The 21659-nt window shown below is 32.0% G+C and overlaps 1 protein-coding gene across 1 annotated transcript in view; it reads left to right on the top strand.

Moving 5' to 3' along the window:
- Positions 1 to 20741, top strand: part of LOC130451071 (PAS domain-containing protein cky-1) — a 228265-nt gene extending 207524 nt beyond the window's left edge. The window contains exons 7-9 of the mRNA XM_056789868.1: positions 11924 to 12108; positions 16511 to 16617; positions 19810 to 20741. Of these exons, the coding sequence (XP_056645846.1) occupies positions 11924 to 12108; positions 16511 to 16617; positions 19810 to 20741 (1224 nt within the window). The remainder of the gene's footprint in view (positions 1 to 11923; positions 12109 to 16510; positions 16618 to 19809) is intronic.
- Positions 20742 to 21659: the final 918 nt, after the last annotated feature.

Genomic DNA, 21659 nt, shown 5'->3' on the forward strand with positions numbered 1-21659 from the left:
CTTGAAGTTTCCATTTTTTCCATCATATTAAGGTTGATATTTGTTCAGTATGGCAATCATCTGAAGTACAGCAACTCATGATAACTTATGCATTCTATAGTATAATTAAACCAAATCATTTCCTTTGAGTCTCATAGGTTAGCAGCTACTCTTTCAGCTTATCGTATTAAATACAGTATCAGTTCAATTCCATATCCTGTATGGAACCATTTAACTTACAATGACAATTCAAGAAAAATTGAAGGTATATATATATATATATATATATATATATATATATATATATATATATATATATATATATATATAATTTTCGTTGTTTTCAATGCGCATCGATACAAATAATCACAGGTAAACATTGTTTCTCATTACTACATATTTTATCAATTATTTTCAGAAATTACATAATACATAAAACATGACTAGACACAGTTTTATAATAGACTTTAATATAGCTATTGTAATTTATAACAAGAAGCCACCACACCACATACGGCTGTTTCTACGAAAGTTAGTGCATACATTAAAGCTTTTGACAAGCAGTACTACCTGGAAGATCCAATGTATTTAGGCGACAATGTGCGACGAGTGCTATCTCTATAAGATGGTTGTAAACATAAATTTAAATAAATCAGTTGACTATGTTAGGGTATAGCATTAATTAATACGACCAAAACATTTGGCTGGAATTCCAACATTGAACCACAGCTACATATTTAAATCAATCCATACAAGGTGGTTTTATATAATTCCATTATCAAATATCATAGTGATTTTCAACAATTTTTTCTGTCTTTGCTACCCAGTATATATCTCCAGTGAAATGGACTAAAAGATCGTGAAATTAAAGAAGCAAATGTTACTCCATACAATAATGACAACAATAATAACTTTTGTTTCGGCTCAAAATATGCTTTTGTTTCACTGATGAAAGTCTCTAGGGGTTTGATGTAAGACAGAAGTAATTCGAAGTTCAATTAATTTAGTTTGACCACCGTTTCCATCGACTTGTTAGGCGATGTATTGTCTTTGTGAAAGAGAATTTTTTTCTTCCGCATATGGGTCCGTTCCTTCGAAATTTCCTCATTCAAATAGCCGTGTGAATCCAAACATACATAGTCCGGTTTTGTCAATCTAGTTCATTCAGAAAACAACCATTTTTATTCAAGAAGGTAGTGGTAAAAGCAGGTTTCATCCATGGTTAGATATCAATGCAATAAATCTCTTTGATTTTATCTAAACAGCTCTAAACAAGGTTCTGAAACATCAGTTATCCTTCCTTCTTTATGGGAAACCGCGGCAGTTATTTAGAGAAAGGCATTTATGCCCAAATTTTTCTACTATCTCTCTCAATTTTATCACCAGATTAGCAAGAATGCAAGAACTATGGATGCATTACACTATCAAACTATAGTGACCAAAAATCAAAATATCATACACACTATTAAACAACAGACAGATATGGCAATTACACAAAAAAGAGAAGAAGAGGCTGGAATAATTGAAAGTGCTAAATAAGGGGACTGACTGTTAGCTATGCTGTCAAATCTGGCTCTTGAATTCCTTCAATTAAAAATAAAAGTAAGAAAAACTTGAAGTCATATAATCAGCCGAAAATAGGAAAATCATAAAAAAATAATGAAGAAGAAGGGCTTCAAATAGGATTACAAAGAAATTCGAAGAAAACTGAGATAATGAGATTTGGAAAAAGAGGGCAAAGTCGAAAAATGAAGATGGGAAATAAAAAATTTGGGGAGTATACAAAATTAAATTCGTGGGCGTGATAATAAGCAATAGAAGACAAAGATTGAAGATACATAAATGGCAAGAAACCAGCAAAATAAGGACTAAATAAACATAACAATAATAAGACTCCTATCAATGTATCTTCAGGAACCATCACAATAAAGAAAATAGAAGAAGAGATGTTATGGATAAACGAACTTAAAATAATAAGAACAATTCTGGATCCAGGGAACGGCGAAGAACGAATAAAAAAATATTAGAAAAAGTAAGTGAATGGGGAAGATGTAGATGTCGTTGGTCAATAGACAACTTGGGATTTTATCTAATATCCCAGGATGATAGGTAGTTGGCTGATGGCGCGCCACGCATGCCTATTCTCCCGGAGTATTAGCTAAATGCCGGTCAATAGATTATTCGTCGAAAAATGACCAAGCGTTTATCTATTCTCCTGAGACGTTAGCTAAAATTCGGATAACAGACTATTGGGTTTACAAAATAAGATAAAAAAAAATAGGATAAAAAAGTCTTATTTATTTTTTTTTGCATGTCAATCAATCATTAATTGCAGCACCTGGAGGCTTGGTGACATTGTGATTTACATTTTATTTTATTTTTAAAACAATAACACCCGTTTGTTCCACATTGTTTACTAGAAATATCAGAAAAGGCTACAATGGCAACCGATGGGAAGAATTTTTGAAAATCCATACTGAAATTTTTAGTGAAATCAGAAGAGGATTTATAAGATGAAAGGAGAAAACAAATGTTAAATCTATCGAATTACATTAACGTATAAAAATAGGCCTGTATAATAATTGCATATAAATCATTATTTAAAATGGAGCTGAAAATAATTGCTAAATAACAATAAAACGCGATAGTGTTGAAATAGAAAATTCAATTAAAATTATACAATGCATGACTAAGTAGAGATATTGTTCTCTAAAAATCAACCGTTACTCAATATATTTCTAAATCTCTGTATTAAATATAACATGTTTCAAAGTTTGAAATACGCACTAATTGCAGCTTTGGCCCTCGTTTATTATTTTTTCAATAACAAATTTCAGATCTTTGTTTAGATTATGTTTTCAAATGTATCGGGTTTGTTGTTGATGTAGATATTAATTAAATTAACAATTTCATCACATAGCTAGGAACACATTTCGGATTATCACAATTTTAAATCTACATTATCACAGACCAGTGATCATATCAAAATCAGAATAATATTTCGATTATATTCATAAAACTCATGCTTTTACTACTAAAATACGTGTTTTTCTTTACAATAATCAATTTCTTATTTAAACATTATAAATCTCGTTACAACTTACCACCTCCTTAATAATTCTATTGTCAAACAACTGTGTTATTAAAAAACATTCACACCCTTATCTACGCTATAATATTTAGTCTCTTTTGAATGATAGAATCTGAAGACTATCCCAAACAATGAGGTTCATATATACGAATTTGCATTCTTTTATATGCAATGTACAATTTTGAGTTACGAAACTAGTACAATAATTTAGTACGAGTTAGTACTTATTTTGGCTTCGTTTGAATTTGATTGAGCTATTTCACATTTTATTCCTAGAATTCTGTTAATACAAAAAAAAGAAAATAATAATTACATTGTAAATATCATTGAATGAATTCAGTCCTTGATCTTACCATAATTGATGATGATTTCATTTTTGCTCTGTATATATATAATGCATAACTTGCACTTGCAGTGGTAACCTTAAGGCCGCTTGACAACGTGAAATGCATTGCAAGAAGCAATATTTCTTTATCAAAAACATGCGCAGAAGTTCAGCTGATTGTTTCATGCAATTTCTCACACTAGCAACTTGGGTTGATGTCATTTTATTGCGTGCAAATTGCAATTCTAGGGAGAAATCTAGTTACTTTTGGCTTTGACTTTCGTACAAAATATTAAATGAAATTTGAGGTTGGGATTTTGATTAATACTCTTTTCTGTCTATCACAGTCCAAAAGCAAAGTAGTAGAAGTTATAATTAAAGCTAGGGATGCACTGCCACTTTCTTCCCGTTTATTTTACCTAGTTTTGTTATTTTCATCTTTAAACCGCACACAAATATTAAATAAAATGCAATATTCATCTATGCAATATATTGACCTTGCAATAAATTGCATGCAATTATTTGCACGTTATCTTGCATCATGTCAAGCGGCCTTTAGCTTTACTAAAAATTATTCTTTTAGTATTTGAAATAATATTTTACCTATCTCAATAATATTTGTTTTGAAAAGATATCCTTCGGAACATGATTATATTAGAAAGTATACCTTCTAAATATAAGACATTGCAAGTATTATATCAAATAACTAATACTGAATATTTATTATCATACTTAGGGGAGTTGTGGAATGTATACATCAAGATTGATGATCTAAAACACTGAATAAAGGTATATTGATTGTCTGTCCAGATAAGCTTATTTAATATGTTTAATTATAGCTGCAGATTATTAAATAGCAAATAACCAGATGTTAGAACATCTCAAATAAAAAATATATTTAAAAACTGTTTATTAAACTGAGATGTTTATTAACTTTGATATCCGGGTTCATAACAATAAATCTAGTTAAATTGAAATATAAACAGAACATTTAGATTGGTTTAAATCGAAGTAGATTCTACCACAATCGAGTGAGATTGTGATGTCTGGTTTTGATTTTTCAACAATGGGCTATTCTGTCAATTTTTGATAATACAAACTATTACCAATAGAAATATAACAGGATACTGTTTTTGTTTTTTTTTATTATTTTGAAGAAAAATATTAATAATGGGTGTCTAGTGGCAGAATTTGAATTTCGAATTTCTCCGATACCATTGAGCAGTGGAGCGGGGAGGGGGCAGCATTGGTATCGTCATTCGTGCGGATTATTTAGTGGCGATGTCGCAGTGGACGGGTGAACAACGTGCGTTTGCAATCGAAGCATATTTCAAAGGAAATGATTCGTCTGCAATTGCTCGTCGAAGATTCGACGGTTACGTGACGCCCCAAGTGAAGATTTGATTCGATCATGGATGCGAGGGTTCCGAGCAGAAAACAACCCACGACCGGGACCCAGCGGGACGTCGAAAACGAATGAAAACATTGAACTCGTTGCAGGAAGTTTGCGCGATAATTCGCGTCAGTCCGTCCGGGCTTCCAAAAAATAGTGCACGAAATATTGAAGAAGAATCTCAAATTTCATCCTTTCAAAATTCAAGTTGTGCAAGCGCTTAAGCGTAAAAATTTATGTGAGACAACGATTTCGCACGGTGAACACTATCTTTTGAGTGATGAAGCCCATTTTCAATTGTAATGGAAGTGTAAACAAGCAAAATTTTCGTTATAGGTTTCCCAAAAGACAAAACCCCCGCTCAAAACATCAACAGCCACTTCACAATCCCAAAGTGACGGTTTGGTGTGCGTTGTCAAGCAAGAGATTAATTGGATCCTATTTTTTTGAAAACCGTTAAGGGCAGACGGTGGTGCTTATAGGCGAACGCTTAACGATTATTTCTTCCCAACATTGAGAGAACATCCTGCCTTCATTTCACAGACATGGTTTCAGCAAGATGGCGCCACGCCACACACTGCTACGGATACCATAGCGCTGCTTCGTGATTTCTTCCCTAGCAAATTAATAAGCCGTTTCGGTGACATCCCTTGACCATCCACGTCTCCGGGTCTTATCTATGGGGGTATCTCAAAAATAAAATGTACGAAAGAAGCCTGGCGACAATCTCTGGCAAGAAATACCGGAGCCTGGTTCCAAGAATGTGTCTGACGTAACGGCAAACATTTGGACTATGTAATTTTAAAAAAATAAAACCCACATTTGTCTACCTTATATTGATTAAAACTAGAAATTCATACGTTCTTTAGTTTTTTTGTTATATAGATTCTTTAGAAAAGATTTTTTACCAATTTTGAAAAGCTCTTAACTTTCAAAAATATTTATAAAGCATGAAATTTATGTTGAAAATAGATTCTACTCTTGAAAATCTTTTCAGGTAGTCTTTATTGTTATCTGAATTTAAATTATTGACAGACGAAAATTTATATAAAAGTAATGTATAGATGTTAGTTAGAAAAACTCGGAAATCGAAAAATATAGTAAATGATTTTAAAACTAAATAAATTAAATTGTGTCTTCCAAGTAATTTTGGTTCATATTATCCCACTCAGTCATTAACACCTCTTGCAGTAGTTGAAAGATAGCTGATATCAAGTCTTACCTTTCTTCTTATATTGGTTAAGTCCAAGCTGCGTAGAGGTTAGTCCCAAAACTAAAATATTTACCTCTTGAAGTACTGGTATACTTGGCCACATGAGGACGTGCGGTATCCTGCATTAACACAAAGTCGTTGCCTATAAACAGGACATAGGAAATAACATGCGGCTCCAAAATCTCTGTAATTTACCTAAGAGCAGTTAATCGTTATTCTACCCCATAACATTATAGCCCCTCCTCAAAATTTGTTGAAGATATTCTCCGATCTGGAGTACATAGACAAAATCTGGACTCGTCTGATATTTCTCATGGCTTGTGAAGTTACTCTCGCATTTCGAGCTTCAGCTGACTCTTGTTGAACTGTGTTGCTGTTTCAAGTTTGCTTCATAAAACTTGCAGTCACCAAAATCAGTACAGTACTACCATGCCCTTAAGGCCCATGACTCATTTTTCTTTTCTCATCTCTCTTCAACTGGTTTCACAATTCTTTTGCACTCCAATTCGGTTCTACATTTTGATTTGACAGTGTTGCTCCCAATCCACAAACTTTTTTTACCTTATATTTTTTGTTTTTTCCGCTTTAAACTCTATATATTCCTTTTTACCAATTTCATTTAGTATTAGCACCATATACACCATATACTATGTTTTTTCTGGGTTTATTCTTAATCCATAATTTTTTGCAGCCTCTTCGAGTTTACAGAATGTTATTTCCATTTCTTTTTTCACGCTCCTCCGTAATCAATATTAATATATAAATGTCCACTAAAACACAAACTGTGTACTCTTAATCTGTGGTGAACAAAAACAGTTAATAAGATGAATAAAATAACTGTTGTGTCGTTTTTCGTATTCTTGTTAGTTTTTTGTAGTGTACAATAATAAAATTCTACTGATTTTGTAAGCAATGTTGTGTATAAATAAAAAAAAGTGCAAATATATATAAACGCCTTTAATAATAAACACTCCTTACAAATTGATGACACTATACACATAAACGACCCTATTCAAACGATTAAACCCATACACACCATTTCGAAGTGACTACTGACCCATTTCCACAACCATTTATAGTTAAGTTTATGGTTAGCGCTGATAAATGGTACTGGGTGGTCTATTTATACATTCCTCGAGAATACACCGTTGAACAAGATCTTTTAGAATGAGATGAAACTGGAACGGCCATTAGTTGTAGTAACTTAACATCATCTACGTTTGGTTCGGTTTAGACCGTGGGATCTACTACAAGTTAATGAAATGTAAAAGTAAAACATTGTGAGGTTATAGGTATTCAAATTAATTATAAAATGAAGATAGTAACGTTTATATTCCGCGTAGTACTTATAAGAAAATGTCAACCAAATATAGCAAGCCGACGTCAGATTGCACGAATTATTAAAGTAAACGAGGCTTACATTTTTCAACGAATAAATTGAAGAGAATTTACTCATATTGTATGCAACAAGTTTGCTTGTCCTATACATCACACTTGGATGTTCATGCGACTTTTACTTACTTATACTTACATGAATATTTATTACCGAATGGGAGTATACATACATATAAATTCACACTAAATAATTAGAATATGGAAAACAATCAGATGTATTCCAATTAATTGAGGAGATAATAAAAAAAAATAATTATATATGTTACAATTTAAAAGTCTAAATAAAAAACCTCGCAATTTCAAACCGCCATTTGGTTTGAAACTAATCGAACTCCGTATTAATTTACTTGAACTGTTTTTCATCAGTTATTTTTCCAAAATTTTATACCTGGTCACTATTTCAATCCTAAAAACAGGTCAAGTCTTCATTTACATTTTTTATCGTTAAGTTTTTTGTGTTTACTGTAAAATTTGATGCTATGGAGCTACGAGATTTGCAACTTAGACCGACTATATATACAGTGTGGTCATAAAGTGAGGTAACTTACTAATTTCAATTTATGTTGGGCTTACAAAAAAATATGTTGAATATAAGTTCAATTTTATGAATAACCATACGCATAAGTCGATTAGAAATATACGGTGTACATCGTTACTCCAAAATAACCTATTTGTTAAGAAATAAACCCTATATAAATTTTTAGTTTTCCATAGAATATTGAATTGAAATTTTAGATGCAAAAACCGCATATTTGTAGCTTGATTTATTATAAAAATATGGGAAAAAACAAATCACGAGAATTTCTTCTTCTTTCCTCCTTCTGTCTCTGCAGACATAGGAGGAACAATCAGATTCCTATTGTACCCAATTTCGTCTATCTCCTTTATTTGGCCTCTCCTGTTTCTGTCACTTTTCTTTATAAATCTGATCTCATTTTGAGAATATTTTCACACCAATTTAGCTTGTTCTTCTTCATTTTTCTTACAATTTATCTTTGAATAGGAATAAATAACCATAATCTTATTTTTTTCTTAAAGTTTAACGTATCTCGACAGCGTTGGTAATTGGCACACAAAAACAATCAAAAGATTCATAAGTTACATAAAGAGGTTTTTCAATGTTTGCACTTCTTCAATCTCTAATGCTGTATACGTTTTTCATTATATAAAAATTAGTTTAATCGAAATTTACCCTGTATAGTTTTTCACTGAGATTATTTTCACTATCTGCGACACTATGGCCAAACAGTAGCGTTGTTGGCATTCCAATGAGAGAATAATTTCCATAACCTTGTCGCCAGTGCGGATTCTGCATTCCCTATTGCTTATGCCTATTCGATTCCCGGTCTATTGCTGTTTATTATCCAGCCTGTAGGCGTCATAACATACACTACTACTGGTACTACCACGATTGCGCCTCCACTTACTTTACATATCACGTACGTAATGATATACCGGGTGGTAACATTCAAGATTAAGATTTGGAGAACCAACAGATACTTAAAACATATTAACTATGCGTAAAGAGAACAAAATACTGATAAGAGTGAATAGGGAATTATCAGAACGGAGATTTAAATGAATTCGACTTTGTGAAATATTTGACAAGTACGCACGCGCACGTGGTGTCATTAATAAAGTGTTTTCAATAAATCGCCATCTTTTAATAAAGGAAGGCATTAACTTTATTAAAAGTGGCTTTATAGTTCTTTTTTTCTTTACTCAATGGCTAGTTCTATATATAACTCCTGCGTTTTCAGAAATGGTGACAAAAGAATATTGGATGCAATACATAATCAAACTCCCGGTGCTTGTTTATACATAGTGTCCCACGCCGAGTTAAAACAATCTAAATATGGCAAAATACTTATAGTAATATCATGAAGACCCTTATAAATTATTTTTTTACGAGGATTCCCTGGAAATTATGAAAATGATATCTATTCGGTTGCTTTTAGCAAAGTCAGACGTATTTGAATCTGTGTTGAAAAATTTTTCATTTTATACAGGGTGTGTATGAACAGTGTTCAAAGTTTAACATCATAAATATCAAATTTCTTCATTTTTTTAAATAGAACCACTCGGTTTTTCCTATTTCAATGCATTCAGAGGTAGAAAATAAGGCAAATTCATGTATACTTTCCTATACCTAAATCTTATCCAGATATTAAATGTTTTCTATAAATTTTTAGAGATGCAGATGTGGTCTAAATTTTGACCCGTTGATACAAGCACTGAGAAATAAAAAATTATTTTTGTCTATCTTGTCAAGGTCTGTAAAAAAAATCAAATCAAATTGTATTGACTAATTCTACTGCAACTTTTAGTCGTTTCCGAGATATTTGAGGTTTTAAATTATTTTATTTAATTTAATTTTTTATGTATACTTTTAGTAGGCTTTGTAATAAATGACACTTATTTAACTGTCATCAGTCAATTGTTGATACTTTCGAAAATCGTTAAAATGGCTCTTTCTCAATTTAATAACGAAGATTATGTAAATTTGCTTCATGATGAATGTGAAAAAGTTGTACTTTATTTGCTGCTATTTACATAATCTTCGTTATTAAATTGAATTTACAGAAAACATTTAATATCTGGATAACGGTAAGATTAAGGTATGGCAAAGTATACATGAATTTGCCTCATATTTTACCCCTAAATGCATTAAATTGATATTAAACTTCATGCACATCCTCTATAAATTTAAAAATTTTTCAGCATCGATTCAAATACGTCTGATCTTGCTAAAAGCAGCCAAGCAGAAACAATTTTCATATCTTTAAGGGTATACTCGTAAAAAAAATAATCTATGAGGGTCTGCATCGGTCAATTTTTTTCCAAAAAAATTAATATCTCAAAAATATAACAAAAGTATACTTAAATTTTACGTAGATTTCAGATAGAACCGGAAGTCGGCCATGTTTGAAAATACTTTAGTTAAAAATATCGTATCCGAAACTAAACGTAGAATTTTCATGATTTTACTATAAGTATTTTGCCATATACATATAGTTTTAATACGTCGTGGGACACACTATATATTTTTTCATTTATTATTTGCACACGGTGTCCGAATTCAAAATATTTTATTTTCGCAGGACAATATAGAATTTTTTAAAAAAATCGTGTCTAATCACCCTATGGTTAACCCCCATAAAAAGGGAGAATTTCGAGTTACAAATGATGAGGATACCAATAACTCCAGCACTATATTAGTTCGTACTCATAATGTAGAACAAAAATGGAGTCGTTGCAATGAAACAAAACATTTATTTCTTAGCTATTTTATAAAGAAACATATCCTAACTAATTAAATAGAAGAAAAACATAAATTTTAGGGTTAAAATTCCATAAAGTGTGATATCTTTCGAAACAATTACCCATATGTATGCGGTTTACCGAGGCAAGTATCACAATATTACGAAGTTTCACTTCTTTGTCTTTTTTCCTGTCAATCTCTTTTCTTGCCTTTTCGTAATATCTGCAGTCTTTTGTCCAGTCTTGTTTCATGTGTGGAAGGTCTTGATCTATCTTCGCGGAACTCACCTACGAGTTCATCATTTAATCTCTTGACGAACTTCAAATGGGACAGTGGTTTTTTGTTCTTGCTTTTTTTAGACACGTATATAAAATTTATGCATACATGGCAGATATCTCCAATCCCAAATAGATCATTTTCCTACACTACCCATTGAAGTCGTGTAGTTAACAACAATTTTTGACTTTTCCACATTTTGTTACTCACCTCCTAATACCAATTATGTTTTTCAATGAATCCAGCGCTATCACTGGTGCTTAAAAGAGTAACCACCCTTTTATCTGTCCAGGAAAATATAATCGTTTCTCCCTTTTTATAAGTGATTGATTTATTTTTACTGGATTTGGGTTTCTTGATGGGATGAGGTATATCCTTACGAATGATTTTTATTGTATACAGTTTCTGAGTCAGCCAAAACTTGCGTATGCCTCATTTTGTAGACTTATTCGGGTTAGAAAACTTATTTTATTTTTTAATTGAATATGAGAGTCAGATATAAAAACAAATACATTGGATTTATCAGCTTCCAAAACATATTCGTATAAAATTTCATTCCAGTGTTGCCAGTAGTTACGGAAAAATCGTGAAAATGGGTGTACGAGTACGTTACAAAAATTTTTTTCTGAGCAAATCGTTTTCTATCTATCCTAGAGACGGGATCACCTTTTTTGAAGCACCCTGTAGAAAGAAAAAAACGTCAGCTTTGAAAATATCGTGTTGTTCGATAAAAATTGTTTGGTTTTGACCATATTTTCGTCCACACTGAAGATTTTATAAGATTGTTCTTTAGCCAAATGTTGAAATAATTCTTGGTAAAATTCACATTAGTAATACAAAGGAATTTCAGTCAATATAATTTTTTAACACCAGTCTTAGAACTTCTCTTCATAATTACTAAAAAAATCATTAGAAATGCGTTTCTTCATTATCATTTAAGAATTATTATTATTAGAAAAAAGAATGAGTTGTTTTTATCAATGTTCCAGGTAGTATTAGTTCAAGGAAGGTATCTTTCCTTTCTACCACTATGTAGCCGCAACGAACCAGTATTTTTAGCTACGTGTACCCCGGTTGCAATGCCTGAAACCAGAGAGTGTGTCGTTCAGGGTGCCACCAACGTATTTACATCCATTCATTCCATGGACATGCGGTTTATCCATATCGATACCAAGTAAGTCATTTATCTATATATGTAAGCATATCGGCTGATCGGAGTTCCGTATTTCCTTTTTTCATCTATTGTTTTAAACCACCAGTGCCGTAGAAATTCTCCACATGAAAATATTCATACATAAACTTTTTCTACAAGAAAAATATTTAGTTGAAATTAAGATTATCTGCTCACGAGTAACTCTTAAAAAATAAAGTAATAAGAAAATTGTGTTGCGTCAATAGCTTTGAAATAGGATTGATAACACTAGTTGCAGACTACATATCGTGGGCTTACTTCAAAAAGCTGTTAAGACCAGCTATGTTAAATTTTCAAATAAAAATACAATTAATTTTGAATGTTCTGAAAAAACCATGTAATTCCATAAAATTGTTTAATGCTGTTTTCATAGCATACCATATCCTTTAAGTCCAAAAGGCAAAATTTTTAAACACTCAAAATACTCTAAATATTTTTACCGGTTCTTGCACATCCAATGATTTTGCTTGTGAATATCAAACTGGAAAAATTGCGGATATATGCAGCAATAGAACTTAATCTTTTTGGTATAATAACTGAACACTGTAAGGTATCTTACCAAGTTTGGGTGTATAAAATGTCTCTAGTAGCCACTGCAAATTAAACAGCAAAACTCGTTTTAAGTCATTAAAGCGAAGTAAGAGCCAATCGCCTAAGAAATAAGAAGAGTTCTGCTGATAAAGTTTTCCAATTGCTATTTTCCAGATCCTAGAGATTTGACAGATTTATCCCAAAATATAATGAAGAATAGAAACAAGAATACTGAAGGAGAAACAGTCAATTGGTTAAAAGCGAAATGTTTTAGGTACGAAAAAAACATTTTGAAGATTTTAAGGACATTTATGTTTTTGACGTCCAAAGGATTATCAAGAAATAAATCTCAAAAATTTATATTCAAAAGCACTTCCTATAACGCAGAAAAAAAATAATTTATTGCGGATGTGCAAAAAAGGAGACATTCTTCTTTGCAATTTTACTGACTTTTTATTCTGCTAAAAACCTCTAAGTCCATTTTTTGCTTTGTTTTGTTATTTTTGTTTGTATATTATCATGTTTTTCTATTCATATTGATATGAACAATAGTGATATAATGATAAATGATATAAAAGTATAACTATATTTCAAATTCCAAATAGAAAGTTTTTGAATTCATTTACAAATTTTTCAGAGTAAATGGAAACTTTAAAACTCAATTATCTAGAAGCTATAAATGTTGTAAATAACAGGTTTTTGTAGTAAGCCCACGATATCATATGTTGTTTTGAACAAAAAAATTAGATAGTTCTAGTTTCTGAATTTCAACTATATAGGTATAAAAATGTATTTACTAAGAAAATTGTTTAAAAAACTAATCATTCAATTCTGAATAATTTCATTTTAACCGTCTTCTCTGATGCGTAGACTTGTGAAAATGATATTTCAGACACCAATAGTAAGACAACAAAAAATTTTTCAAAAAATCGAAAAAGAAAAACCCCAAGCCAAGAAGAACCGTTTTCAGTTGCAAGCTCACATTTCGTTTTCTTCTCTCCAAAAATCCTAAATCTTCGCTTTTCCTCCTCCAGAACAATTAGTTAACACAACCCCACGAAACCGGCACAACCCCAGCCCTGCAGGGGAGTAATTCCTATATCAGGACCCCAACAAACCCTCCTCCTATAAAAATGTTCCTCATCCTACTAAATTCTATCCAACAAATCTCTATCTTTCTCTATCTCTCCCAGAAACCTTAATAGTGCTCTTCCATGACGCTTCCATATCTTGTTGCATACGCTCTCCCTGCTCTTCGCTCATATCTCATGAATTTTCCGGAAACCCGTCCAGGTAATTATAGAGGAAGCTGGAGTTTTATGCTCATATTGCACCTCATATTTTTTAATTATAGCAGATCTTTACTAGTTCAATATAATTTTTTCCGATAAAATTCTGCATCATGAGACGAAATATGTCGAAACTTTTAGTTCGAACTCTGTCATAGAACTTCTAAATTGAGTATTTTTCGTAAGTTGTCTAACTTGGAGGCCATCAAAAATATCTGTTTTTTCTTTCCATTGATCCATATTTTCTCTCGAGGACCAATTTATTTTTACCCAATGATATTGTTTAGCTCAAAAGACAAAAGAGAAACTCAATTCAACAATTCTTCCTTCAACTTTATTATTTGAGCAATAGCTACCCCAGCGAATATATTTTCATTGTGTAATATAATACATTTTAGGGTGAATAAACGCCATACGCTTGGTTCGTATTGTTTTAAGCCCATTTTTTATCAACGAATTTCTGATATTTGAACACAAGGTACAGTTTTCTTCGGAAAAATAACACCGTAGTTATCTATCTCTTTCACGATAAAAACTTTTAAGTATCTAAGGGAAGAATTTTTTTTCTTTCAATCTTGATGCTAACTAACAATATGAAGCTTATTAAGAAATATTTAAATTTCTTACAAGATAATCTAAGCCATTCTGGGAAAAGCATTTTGGCTCATTTGACACACCTTTAAAATCAGTATCATTTTTTGATGATGGTCCTTCAATACCTTGTTCTAAAAGTTCAGATATATTTTTAGACACTGAACAGTCAGGCGACCAGTGTACTCGACGTTAAACAAAACTAGTATTTGGATATATCATTCAACTCGATATTTAATGTTTAAACCGTTTACGTTCCCAAAAATAACAGTCCTCTAAATGATTGCGTGGCTCTCGCCAAATAGTCGAAGTTCCACATTAAAGGCACAAATCTGATATAACTTTTCTATAATGTTCAAACACAAGTTTTTTATGCGTATTCAATTTTTTTGAAATTATTGTTGTTACATGGTGCAAAAATTGAGAATGTCAACCAGTTACTTTTTAATAGAGAAGACAAATGTTATTTCAAGAATTCCAAGACCAACCGGAAAAGTTTTCGAGTGTTTCAGGATGTAAATGATTATGTAAACTACCAAACAAAATAAAAAATTGTTCTTCCTGGTATTGTTGAGTTTCATAGCAACTTTCTGCCTTTTTTGCCAAGCAATATCTCTGTTATGATAGTTTCCGTTTTTGACGCAGAAACACCTGTTTTTGATTCAAGACTTATCAATTTATCCTTACCATTATTGAAGTAATCGAATCACTTCAAATTCAACTCATGAAAACACCCAAAACAAACGTGGGTTGCACGAAAAAATCAAATTTGTTTCATCGTTCAAATAGTTCTGAGGTGGAGGTCGCCAGAGAAAGCACTTTTATTGAAAAACAGGCATTTGTTGGTTCGGAAGAATTTGCCAAACCACATTTTCATTCAAACTAACCATACTAAGACTTATTTGTCAATCCTCAATCCAATTTTTTTCACAGTAACACCGAAATCTATTTTTCAAGGAAATTCATAATTCTGTTTTAGAAATTTCATTGTAAATTTTGTCCTCTTTTCTTTGTTGTTTATTTGTGAGAGAATATGCAATCTTGCTAAACTATTTTTTGGTACTGAATACCAAATTTTGTTCATTTTCAATATCCTATTTTGATTAAAAAAACTCACAATAATTAGTTGAAATAATCACTATAATTTCAATGTTGAAATTAATATATTTTGAACAAATACATCTTTTGAGGCTTGATTTTGAGCCTTTTCCATCTGTCAGTTAATAATCATATTTGTAGAATTCATATTACTTAAATACTTTTCTTTTCCATGAAATTTAATTAATTTTTTTGGCTGTGGAAACGAAATGAAGCAAACTAATAATTTTCATATAGAATACGTCATTTAGTTGTGTGTAATTGCATATTTATTACATGGTATTTTAGTTTAGATAGGAGATTAATTCCTTGAACTATGACCAGAATTATCTTGTTTAATAATACATCTATAATAATCTATAATAAAGGTTAATTTAATCTATTTAACTGAGGTATTGAAAGAGAAGAATATTTTAAAAATTCCATTTCATACATACGACAACTATAGAAACATTTTTTAGTTTTGTTAAAACAGAGTTTTCTATATTTATGCGATAAGTGATCTATTGATTGACATAATAATACAAGTTGCCAATGTCACAACATATTTTGATAAAAACCTAAATTAGGTCGAAGCGTCACGGGTAGTATATGTTAAAAAAGCAATTAATAATTAAGAGAGGCTTAAAATCAAACCATATATCATCAAAATTCATTAGTTTTAACTCAGTGTGGAAAGAAAGTGCTACTATGCAGTTGTACGGCACTGGTAGGTGCGCTATGAGGTAGACTCCGGTGTGCTATGGGGCTTTGTTCGCTCGTGCTATAAATCAAAGTCTGCTCGTGATGGCGGGGCGGTGCAGGTCATGGGGTCGCGGGAGAGCCGGTGACATCCAATGCCGTAAATCACGACAACTGTTACACTTGTGTTTCAGCGGCGAATTCTACCTGGGCTTTCCGCGCTCAGATCTGCAGGGGGTGTCCTGGTACCGGCTGCTGCACTGGGAATGCACGCGTGAGGCCCAAACCAAACATCGACTCAGTAAGTATTTTAAAAATCGTATAAATGCCCCCACTTCACTTGGGAGGTATGTATTTTGTAATATGTAGAAGTGGAGAGTAGTTGCTTGTTTTATTCTCTCGTCTTTATGTTTTGTAATAACAGTTGATAAGAATTTATAGACCGTATGGAAATATATTGGAACGGTTGATTTTTCAAACTAAATATTCGTTTTTTCTTTCAACGTCACTCAATATTGTATTGAGCTATATACTGGAAGGATCCTAATAATCTTTTGGAGGGGCCAGCTCTCCCAAAAATAAATTATTCTGTTGATTTTGTTAGGTAACCTGATCATTATTGATCTTATCTGATTGTTATTAAATAATGTTGATAAATCAATATATTACAGCTTCGAAACCAAATTGCAATTTATACTATTTCCAAAATCAATTTATTTATTCCAATAAATAGTAAGAACCATTCGCTGGAGATGCTGGTACAATCCGTCTCCTAACTATCCACTTTTATTGTTTTTTTTTTTATTTGAGGATTTAGTAGATGAAAAATGAATGTTAGAAATTTGAAGACATTTTTAATGAACGTTCAAATGTATTTGATTTTCAAAGAAGTTGACAAATTTGCTTTGAGCAGATCTATTATATTTGAGACGATTTATACAAAACATTTTGTAAATTTCATAAAAAAAAAATACTTTTCTATGAAAATTTTTCCTATGTGTAGTTGATGTTATCGTTATATTCATCTTAGGCAGCAGAATATTTAATTTTTTTTAAACTTTTATACAAATATTCTTCGAAGAAAAAATTATTTTGATCTGTGCATTTATTTCATATCTATCAAATCGATTTCCCTATAGAAAAATTGAACTCCTGTAATGTATTCTTAAAACGAAATTTCAGAAGCAGAAACCAATATCGATAAATAATTCTGTGTTAGATAGAAACACAAAGATAAAACCAATAGTACGATGCTTACCACCAAATAAATGGACTCGTAATATTTGTCAGAATTGAATTTAGGGCCTATTGTATGCTCGGCGTATATTCAGAAAATCACGAGCACGCTGAGTAGTACAGGGCTATTCAAATTCTATCAATACAATCTCGAATATTGTCACAATAAACTGGGAATGATAGCTTGCCTGACAGTATTGATGTTAGTGGTGAGATATCTTGTTTTAAATAAGAAAAAATAAATACTCACATCAACTGTTTCATTTTAAATAATTATATAAAAGATAATTTACTTAAAACATGATAAAAAGGTGTGTATTGAATAATATTAACTTCATATTGATGAGAAAATTACAGTTTGTGAATATACAGTGTGAGTTTTATATATGGAACGCCACAATTATCGCAGAAACGGCTTGTACGATTTTTATAAATTTTTGTGTACAAGGGTCTTGTGATATTTTTCTCTTCTCGAAATCCTTCAGAACTACTTATTATTTTTCATCTAATGTTTTATTTAGGTAGATATGACTGCTATAAAAACAAATTTGACGTTTCCATAAATTATGATTGTTGAAGTTTATTGAAAGTCACAATGGATCGTTTATCTGAAAAAGAACGAATTGATATTTTAATGATATTAGGATATGGTGATAGGGTAGAAGTCAACAAGAAACGTGTAATATCTTTAATAATTTATATCCTAACCGAAATACCATAACAAGATCTACTGTCAGAAAATTAGTAAAAAAGTTTAACGAAACTGGGTCAGTAAAAGATTTATTCATATCGCATTTTTTCGCGGCTCCCCGAAAATTGTCGGTTTCTGTCCCCGATCAAGGGCTCGCAGGAATGAAGCACACGACAAGAATCCACATTCGCGGGTTGCTCAGTCGCTCAATAGCAATTGGCACGGATGATCTAACTATGAATTGTCAAAGCGCATAGTAGTAAAGTACCTGCTGTAGTGTTTTCACTGTCCATACCTACTACAAATAAACTTTGAATGAGAAAATAACAAGACGTGTATACTGTGAGCCAGGAGCTAACCTGCGATTCGCGTGCCAGAGTGGATCGGCCATAAGAGACGCCTCCATCTGTCTATAATGATATGGCGATCTTCTTTAATCATGTTGCGCACAGCATCGATGTTTCTCGGAGTTACAACCGATTTTGGCCGATCTTGTCGACATTCATCTCTGACGGACGCACGACCATGACGAAATTCTGCAAACCATTTGTAAACAGTCTTCTCTGATTGCACAAAGTGATTCTTTGCATGATTTTTGAGTAAGGCCTTTTTCAAAATCATAAATAATCTTCCAACTTAAGCCTTCACGGGTGATTTCTATTTTTGGTTCTTTTAAACATTCACTATCAACAACTCAGTCAATTTTTAAATTACCAATTGCTTCACATTCGCAACAACAAACGTCAATGTTCACTGATACAGTGCTACCACAAGTCATTAACACCATCTATTTTTCGATTGTAACAACTTAAAAGGCAACCCTCGTACAAAGACATAAGTAAAACATGTTAACCTTCTTTGAAATACAATGTATCAGAATATTTTCCATTTTAATATACTCAAAATGAACATAATGTTAACTTGATGTATATGATTCCTAGAATTGAAATACGACCAATTACATGTTCAAAGACACATTTTGTGTTCTAAAGGTTCTAATTACTTAAATTCGAATGATAGAGAAAAAAATGAGTTTACTTTATAAACGCCTTCAAATAGAATAATTACCCTGGAAACTCGCATGCTCACAAAGCACGCACATACATGTAATAAAAAATAACGATTCAAAATCGGTTCTCTGATTTTTTTAATTACGGTATAAACTGGAATTCTAAATAGTGTACAACGTAGGCAAGATAATAAATCACGTGAAAATATGACTTGAAAACTTCATATTGGTTTTATCCTGATAATTCTAGACAGAATATTTATGGCACAGATCTAACATCAAAAATTTCAATACGTTGCGACATATACTAATGTATTGAGGTTGTAAGTGCAACTTTATATTATTTTGATCTATTTAAGTTTGAACAAAGTTTTCTATTTGTGTCACGTGATTGTTCTCTTTTACATCTCCTTTAGATTAGTCTCTCATTTTAATAGATCTGCAAATAGACTCACTATTTCTCTTAATATCAATTATTCAAAACATAAAAAAGTCTTCAATGAATCTTATTTAATCTTTATATTTTTTCTGCTATCATTATAATATATTAATTATAGTCACCCAATCGGAACAAGAACGCTCTTGCATCTTACTGGCCCAGTTCCAAAGACGCACAGGCGAATGGATTTGGATGCACTGCGTCCTACAAGTTAAGGACAGCTCTGAAAGTAATCAGCAACCAGTAATTGTATGCACTAACCAAGTACTTAGTGAAGCGGAAGCAGCAGTTATGAGAACGAATAGTTGGCTTTATCATTATTACTCAGTACAGAATAAGCTGCAATATGGTCTCACTTACGACGTAGGTCCATCTTCACGATTGCTGTACTATCCTGAGCATACACCAACTCCTGAATATGCCACAGCACATGACACAACTGGCTATACGCATTTAACCGCAATGCCTAATACGTTACAAACGCATTTAACGCATCATCCGGCAGCCACGCATGCACATCACAACCAACACCATCACCATCATCGACGGGCTGATTCAGAACCAGTAGATTATTCGTACAGTAAAAGAAAACCCAAAGAATTACGAAATTTACAATTAGAAGTTGCAGATCATGAGATTACCGACAACGAGGGGGGTAGTAGTGGCCTTTTAGTGATATCGCATTTGACAGAAAGGCCAAGAACCCTGCTTAAAGTCGACCCTAGTGAATTAATGGATCAATGGAATCCTAGTCCACCTTGGTCCGATACCTTACAAAAAGTTCCAGATTTATGTCACCAAGAACTAAGTCCATACATAGGTAGTACTCCTCCAACTCCTACAGCTACTCCAAGTACCCAAGCTAGTGCTTTTTCTTTTGACTGGATGCCAGAACAATACGTACCATCAATGGCATCGGTAGCATCGTTAGAAGATGGGGATAGGCCAATATATTGGCCGAGTGAACATAGACTCTTCCCTCTTCAGCCTCCACCAAAGAGGGGCCACGGTCCAGGAAGGTCAGAGTCCGGTGATAGGAACACGCCTTGACCTTGTGATAAATAGTAAAATTTTGCTTCGTGCAATACAATTTAGGTTTATTTTATTTATTGTTAGACTAGTTGAATTTTAAATTTTGTTTTTAATGTATACAAATGATAATTGTCCTGTTCCGTCCACTATTTGGTAGTACTTACTAATGTTTAAGTACAAAGAATTAACAGGATCTCAATAGTATAAGCATACAATGTGTCAATCGAATTAGCCTCACAAATATTTTTTTTTAATTAATAACAGGGATAAAAACGATTATTTACTAGTTAAAATGTTATATGATTATTTCTAAATTCGAAAACATATGATAAAGCTGAGCATTTCAAAACTTCCACTATTAACCTGGCCAGTGGTAATGATGCCATAGATTAATTATTTGTTCCAAAATACTTTACTTCATATATCGGCACCATATTCAAAATAACTGTCATGTTTTTTCACTAGTAGTTTAGAACTACAATCGAAATAAAGCGTGGAGATTTTAGCTACTACAACAATAAATCGTGTCAGTTTTGAAACAAAGATTCTGATTATTCTAATTATTACCAGTTCACTTCCTATATAAACGTTATCTATGTTTTTTCACGTCAAACTTTTCTGAGCAGTATCACTGGCAATGGTACTGGTGTATATTACGGAATACGAGTATTAACTGGATATTTGATGCACTATGTATACATAAACCTGTAGTATGTACAATAAAATGTTAAGGAATGACAGGGTAATAAATATATCTGTTTGAAATACCATCCCTGTATAAAAAAAGTAAAATAGATATATTTCAGTTAATTGTATTAATTATTATTTGTATATTAATCTTTTATTGTAATGTGAGACGTGAAATGAAAAAAAATACGTCCAAAACTCGAATTTTTTCACAGGGTATCTCGAAAATAACAAAAGACGTACACCTCG

This window comes from Diorhabda sublineata, chromosome X, assembly GCF_026230105.1.
Source record: "Diorhabda sublineata isolate icDioSubl1.1 chromosome X, icDioSubl1.1, whole genome shotgun sequence".
Lineage (NCBI taxonomy): Eukaryota > Metazoa > Arthropoda > Insecta > Coleoptera > Chrysomelidae > Diorhabda > Diorhabda sublineata.